The sequence below is a fragment of the Triticum dicoccoides genome, chromosome 3A, assembly GCF_002162155.2.
Source record: "Triticum dicoccoides isolate Atlit2015 ecotype Zavitan chromosome 3A, WEW_v2.0, whole genome shotgun sequence".
NCBI classification, from domain to species: Eukaryota; Viridiplantae; Streptophyta; class Magnoliopsida; order Poales; family Poaceae; genus Triticum; species Triticum dicoccoides.
Window position 1 is genome coordinate 670,706,561 of NC_041384.1, and position 6,851 is coordinate 670,713,411.

General features: G+C 40.5%; 2 protein-coding genes and 1 long non-coding RNA gene across 3 annotated transcripts; all 3 read right to left on the reverse strand.

Moving 5' to 3' along the window:
- Positions 1-450: 450 nt before the first annotated feature.
- LOC119272823 lies at positions 451-2,132 on the reverse strand. Its single transcript, XM_037554201.1, has 5 exons — positions 1,956-2,132; positions 1,638-1,874; positions 1,301-1,558; positions 1,185-1,223; positions 451-1,103 (listed from the first exon to the last, which is right to left on the reverse strand). Exons 1-5 carry the CDS (start codon positions 2,130-2,132, stop codon positions 864-866), a joined length of 951 nt encoding a protein of 316 aa, XP_037410098.1. The 3' UTR covers positions 451-863.
- A 28-nt stretch (positions 2,133-2,160) lies between these two features.
- Positions 2,161-3,014, reverse strand: LOC119272688. Its single transcript, XR_005134779.1, has 4 exons — positions 2,900-3,014; positions 2,700-2,804; positions 2,454-2,555; positions 2,161-2,327 (listed from the first exon to the last, which is right to left on the reverse strand). It is a non-coding gene; the product is annotated as an uncharacterized LOC119272688 (long non-coding RNA).
- A 36-nt stretch (positions 3,015-3,050) lies between these two features.
- On the reverse strand, positions 3,051-4,171 carry LOC119272824 (stimulated by retinoic acid gene 8 protein-like). Its single transcript, XM_037554202.1, has 5 exons — positions 4,141-4,171; positions 3,843-4,033; positions 3,524-3,716; positions 3,204-3,442; positions 3,051-3,074 (listed from the first exon to the last, which is right to left on the reverse strand). The coding sequence occupies exons 1-5, from the start codon at positions 4,169-4,171 to the stop codon at positions 3,051-3,053; spliced, it is 678 nt and encodes a 225-aa protein (XP_037410099.1).
- Between the last annotated feature and the right edge of the window lie 2,680 nt (positions 4,172-6,851).

Genomic DNA, 6,851 nt, shown 5'->3' on the forward strand with positions numbered 1-6,851 from the left:
AAAACAAATCAGAAGAAGTCAACCTCCATAGAAACATGTCTGGCTCATTGGTTAAGATGACCTCCGTCAACACCCGTACCAAATGTAATCAGGCACTCAATTTACACTACAACACGTACGTCAATTGCAGGCACTTTAAAATGCCTCAAAAAGCCCCTATAATGCCAGCTTAGAGAAAAGAACGCATTTTCCAAATATGCTAGAGATGGTCACGAAGGGAAAGATCTTTTGAGGCATTTTTCTAGAACGCCTCCAAAGGTCAACACAGAGGCATGTTTAAAACGCCAGCAAGCTCAATTTGAGGCATTTTTCCACAATGCCTCAAAAAGATTAAACGCAGGCATTTTTTCAGAACGCCAACAAGCTCAATTGAAGGCATTTTTTCAAAATGCCTCCAAATACTATTTGTAGCATTTCTCATAATGCCTCTAAAAATTATGCCTGGCATCTCTCATACTGCCTTCAAGACATTTTTGTGGCATTTCTAAAGAATGCCTCAAAACCATTATGTGGCGTCTTTTGTATTGCCTCCAAAATGTTTCCAGGGCACATAAGAATGCCACAAACTTTACATATGCATAATAAGAATATGATAAAACCACTGTTACAGCAAGCTCAATAATTTGCATCTAGCTCTGTAAAAACACACATACAATAGAAAAAAAGATTGAGAAGCTTGCATCGGCTAGAAGTATCATCGTGCACGCGAATAATGCAAAGCATCACCATCAGAACATCTTCACAAATTCAGAAACAATATCGAAGTATCAATCAGAAACACACAGGTCACTTCCTACTGTTGTGACAACAATACGAACAAGTGTTACAGGAAAAGGCATGTACAACTCACTTATGACCATCTTTCATGTTTCCCTGCCCGAATTCCTAAGTATGTTGTTTCCGGTTGTAGCAGAGATTGCTTGAGTACCTTTTTTCATTCTTGTTGTCTCAGAAACTTTCTTTCTCTTCAGTGTATTCCTCACTGCACCTTCTGAAGTACTGCAACCAGTCTGATGGTTGGTCACCTGAGTTCCAGTAGTTGTTTTGTTGGGATCCACATTCTCACTATTGTTGAAAGACATCTGACTACAAACACTAGAAACCTACAATTGGGTAAAAATAAAAATCATGTATAGTTATACATAATATGAGCACAAAACAACAACTATGAGCTATGATAGTACCTTAGAATGCAGCACGGTAGTACGGTCTGTTTGCATAATCTGCATGAAAAAGAGGTCAGAATAGTTGCATATATAAGAACAGGGCAGACGAGTTAGCAAAGTGTCACGTATCATACATTTTTGCGTGGCCATGGAATACACCTAGCTTGGGCATTTCCTAGCCTGTTTATTTTCCCTTGTGCACGAGGCAGCTCAGTTGTTTCTTTGAGCACGATGTTGACAAGTACTTCAACACAATCAGCTAGTGGTTGACCATCAATAGCTTTAGCTTTTCTATCAGTTTTCTGAATGGTTCCCATTGCCACCACACTTGCACTGTTTGGTGACGTCAAACTAACTTCCATGCCACACTTTATGGTATCTTTTAATTCGTCCTGTAAGTTGCAATAGTACTAAGTAACCCTTCTAATTTGCTAGTTGGTTAAAAAGTTGAGACAAATATAGAAAAATCACCTTTGGCCCCTTTTGGAGTGGTGTTTGAAATATTCCTGGTTTCTTATGTTTAGTTGTCTTTGTCTTCTTCAGTTTTGGCACAGGCGCAAGACTTGGTAGTGCTGATTCTGTTATCCTTGATTCCAGTTGGGTTGCCTTCACCTTATCTGGATGCCTTGGAGCAGCCATTGCCTCGGATGCCTTGGTAGTATATGAAAGTGAAGTTGCTTGTTCTTCGTCATTCATGTTTTCCAAGTCCTAGTATGTGGAGAATCATATTTAGCTAGTAGTAAATGCTCAAATAATGTGACTTAATTTAAGAGATGAAACAAGAATCACCTTAGAAGGATCTTTATTTGGAAGCTCCTTTTCTAGAATCTCTCCCATTTCAACAGACCCCCTAGAAGCTATGATCAAACTTTTTAGCTCATTGTACTGTTCTTGCATTCTCTCACTCTTGGCCATTATTGAAGTTTGATTTGCCACCAGAGTATGCACCACATGCCGAAGCTCCATGTTCTCTTGTTTAGCAGCAGGTAGTTCAGCTTCAACTTGAGCAAGGCGCTCCGAAGCGACTCCACCTACTAATAGACCAAGGCCACTTGGCCTTCCTTTCTTTTCTTTTGGGAAAATTGATGAATAAAGATCACCATCACGGGCCTCCTCACCAATCAAAGAAGGATCTTCCCGAATCCTTTTTTTAATGTCATCCTGAAAGGTTCATATAACAGTAGGGTTGCAAGCATGAATTTTATGAAGCACTGAACAACGCAATATCAAGTGAAAGCTAACTAGGAATATAATAGAACAGAGCACTATGAAGTGAACTACATATACCATTTTTACTCCGCTTTGTTGGTTGACTGGATATCCATTGTTTTTTGTATGCGTAACCACGTAAAGCTCGGCACGCCCAATTTCTCTACCCTCTACCATCTCCTGTAGCAGAGATGAAATGTTGATACACCAAGGCAAAAAAGACAAAAGAGAAAGAGCCAAAAAAAAGGACAAAGACACCAAGGCAACAGATCTAGATAGCAAATCAATATTATGGGGTAAAATAAAACAAGGAATATTGATTACCATTTGATCAAGGACAACTGCAAAACTTTGTGACCCAGCGGTGTGGGTCCCCTTGCATCCCTCGAGTTGCGATGCCCGAGTGGCTTTGTTTCTCTCAGATTTTTCCTGGACACACAAATATGATGAAGAAACTCATCACAAGCTTATATGTGGAACACATATTTAGCATAGGATATAAAACTACACCATTGAGTACTCACCTTAGCTTTTTCTGTTCTCCAGTGTTTTACTAGCCACTCCCACTGTCCAATTGGGATTCTATTATCACAACCATTAAGAATATTCCGTGCCCGTGACAAATCAGCTTTGTAATATTTCCTCTTTAAAACGACCTTGAAGTCTTTCCATTTTTTACTGGCTGATCTCAACACCCATCTTTTGTATGACTCATCAATGTTGAAAAAGGCCTATTATAAAATACAGTTGTGACAACTTGTTCGTTGAAAAAGAAAATGACTTGTTTGTTGAAGATGCAAATATATATGTTAGATTGCATTGACATACCTTAACAGAATCCCACAACTTTTCTTTCTCTAACTTTGGTACTTTGCTCCAGTTTTGAGCAGCTAAGGACATTTCTTTTCCTTTCACTAGGGTTCCAATAAAATTTGTCAGCTTGCATGTCTTCAAACCACATGGCTGACCAAATCTGTTGAACTTCAAATTGATCTTGTTATCAACATCATGTTCTTTCCAGAAGCGCCTCATGTGAGTAGGTCCTCTTCTTGTCTTCTCTACAACTTCTGGTATATGAACAGATAGGAACTACCATTAGGCCCATGCAAAACAAGCACATGTAAATTTTTTATGCCCTCATAACTAACCATGTGTTTGCTCCTGTTCTTGTCGAACTTCCTCTTCTTGTTCATGTTCATCTTCTTGTCCAGACTCACCTTCTTCATCTTCCGATTCAGTTTCATCACCATGTTCACCGTCATCTTCTTCATCTTCTGATTCAGTTTCCTCACCACTTCCCTCATGGCTCCTTAAGTCAACATCTTCTTCAGCTCTGGAATTCTTCAAAATCAATACAAGAAAACAACATGAGTAATAAAAACAAGTGTTCAAAGTTATCCATGTTGAGCTCTCAAGACCATCAGAAGTAATGAAAACAAGAGCTCACCAAATATTTTAAGAGCTTACCATAGTGAAGTGTTCTAGTTTATCCCTGTTTGAAGCTTCTGCTTTAATTTGTTTGATAGCATTAATGCATTCCATTTGAGGTAGATTAACTTGTCTGACTCTATAATCCAGGTCATTCAATCTTCTTTCATGGTCAGACACATGGGACTGAATAAATGCATCAGATCTTGATCTCGAAGTCATCATATTTCCTGGTATGTACAATTCAAAACTCGGTTAGAAAATACAAGATCAAAACTAAGATAAAAGCAATCAACAGCACTTGAAATTTAGTTCAAAAACAATCAATAGCTCTCACCTAATCCTAGTCTAATATTCTTCATGCCCATCAATTCTAGCCTCCATATCAAAGAAGTCTCTTGTAGGTGGATGAACCACAGCGTACCAATCCCTCTCTATAGAATCTTGTACATAATATACTTAGGTGGCTTGAGTTGCGAGGATAAATGGCTCATCAAATATGTCATTGCCGCTGCTTAGCATATGGTTAAAATTCACCTCAGTTATTCCATATGTGTCCTTACGAACCCCAGCATCAGGGCGAACACTATCAACCCAATCACACTTGAATAAAACCACGCTGCCTTTGTTTGAATAATTGAGCTCAACTATTTCAGTGATTCGGCCATAATAAACAACATCTCCTAAAGCTGGATTCTTATCTTTATCACTTGAGAAACTAGATGTCTTTGCAATCATAGATACTCCATCACATTGCGCTTCTTTTCCGTCACCATATCCCCTTGTGTGGAAAGTGCATCCATTTATAGAGTAAGCGTTGTACTTTCTCACCATCCGATATGGCTTTTGTGCTAAGACTTTAACTTCTTCAGGGATCTTAACATTATTGGAAATCAATGATTGAACCTAGAGACGTAACATAGTCAATGCAATATCTCCACATGAAGCGCTTTAAGAATTTTAGCGTGAGATCATAGACACTTACATGGTCAGCAAACCAAGTGTGGAAACTATTGTGATGGGAGCGTTCTACATCACGTGTTCTTTTGCGTCGACCCACTGATAGAATATCATGATGTTGTCTACATGAACATGAGAGGGGGTTACTGCTAGTTCAGAGAGTATGGAGAGTGTGGAACAAGTGGTGAGAAACTTACTGGACATATGGAGCAATGTGGGGGTAATTGACCAACACATATCTTTGAGCTTGGATCCATGACGTGTAGTCTAGTTCTTCAACACAAGGACCAAATAAAGGACGACCGACTATTCTCAAGTATGGCTGATGGTTTGTCGAGTCATTGGGGCCAATAAAATCATTATGTCGTCCTATTTGAGTGAATATGGCTGGACAACCATGCAAATATCGTGAGCAAAATGTAAGAGTGTCATCCAAAACATATCCCTCTGCTATTGATCCCTCTGGGTGACTTAGCGTATGGATCATACTCTTCAACTTGCCCAAAAACCTCTCAACAGCCCACATGCTTCGGTAATGCACCGGTCCAGCAATCCGTACTTCAGTTGCAAGATGAATGGTCAAGTGTTCCATGATGTCAAAAAAGGAAGGAGGGAATACTTTCTCCAATTGGCACATGATTTCAGGAATCTCATCCTCCAACTTTTGTATCTCACTCACGGTGATAACCTTAGAGTATAATTGCTTGAAGTAGTTGCACAAACGCATCAATGGAATACAAACATCTTTAGGCAAAGTTCTCCTAATGGCTAAGGGCAACAGATCACGCATTATAATATGACAAGCATGGCTCTTTAGTCCATTTAATCTCTTTCTCACCATATCCACTTTGTTGTGCAAGTTGGATGCATAGCCCTCAGGAAACCTAGCATCCTTTAGAACCTATAGAAGACAGAGGTGGGAGGGTTATTTTACAAATAGTCTAAAATCAAGGGTCAAATCTGTATAATAAGCCAAGCATTGGAGGCGCTATCCACCGAAACGCCAGCAACAATTGGAGGCATTTTCTAAATCCGCCTTCAAAGCATGTGAGCATCGGAGGCACTTTCTCAAAGTGCCGTTAGTACCATGATTTTAAGGCATTTTAGGAAATTGCCGCTAATAAAATGCCTCCTAATGACGTACGTGTTGTAGTGTTATCGCCGATCAAAGCTCCTCTGACTCCTTACGTTGCATAGTATTGTAAGAGATAGATGTTTTAAGATCATCTACCGTTAGGCGTCTTGAATACGCCTCAAACGCCCGAGCGGATGCCTAGTCACTGACCGGTTACAAAAATGCGATCCAGTCAGTCCTCTTAAACGGGCCTCAAACGTCTGGGTTAACTGGCACCCCCCGTATCCAGTTCAAATATGAGGCGAATATGAGGGCATCCGGGTGTATCCGTCACGTCAGACTGATGCCGGGGTTCCACAGGAAAACAGTCTGAAACCCGATGGTCCGAAACTCGTCTCCTCCGTCGGACTGATGGTGTCGTGTGGCGCCGCTCCAGCGGGCCGCTTAGTGCCTAGCCCGGCTATTTAAGCCACCGCCGGCACCGAAACCCTATCGTAATTACCATCTTTGTTTGTAAAAATCACACCCACAATCATTTTGTATGCTATAACACATCATAGTCTGTTAACAAGCGCTCACAAGCTTTAAACGAACATAGCCAAACAAGATATTTTTTTCTCATTAAGATTAACAAGCTGATCCTTAATCGAGCCAAGCACCTCGTTGATCTCAATGGATGTCAGAACCACATACACTAGTGCAGAACCGGGCAATAGCACCGGTTCGTAAGGCCCTTTAGTGCCGGTTTAGGAACCGACACTAAAGTTTCGGCACTAAAGCCCCCCCCCCCTTTAGTACCGGTTCAGCATGAACCGGTGCTAAAGGGGATCCACGTGGCACGAGCCAGCTCCGGGGGCCGGGAGCCCTTTAGTACCGGTTGGTAACACCAACCGGTACTAAATGGTTGTGGGTTTTTGGTTTTATGATTTCTTTTTCATTTAATTTTGTGTTTTCCATTTTAATTCTTTTTCGTTTGCTGGTATTTTACGGTACTACACATTGTACATGTTATG

Coding starts and splice junctions, on each gene's coding strand:
- LOC119272824 (XM_037554202.1), bottom strand. CDS start 4,171: ATGGGCATGAAGAATATTAGACTAGGATTAG. Junction 3,717..3,842: donor AACTAGAACACTTCACTATG/GTAAGCTCTTAA, acceptor TTGATTTTGAAG/AATTCCAGAGCTGAAGAAGA. Junction 3,443..3,523: donor AGAACAGGAGCAAACACATG/GTTAGTTATGAG, acceptor TTCATATACCAG/AAGTTGTAGAGAAGACAAGA.
- LOC119272823 (XM_037554201.1), bottom strand. CDS start 2,132: ATGGAGCTTCGGCATGTGGTGCATACTCTGGTGGCAAATCAAACTTCA. Junction 1,559..1,637: donor CACTCCAAAAGGGGCCAAAG/GTGATTTTTCTA, acceptor TGCAACTTACAG/GACGAATTAAAAGATACCAT. Junction 1,224..1,300: donor TTCCATGGCCACGCAAAAAT/GTATGATACGTG, acceptor TTTTTCATGCAG/ATTATGCAAACAGACCGTAC.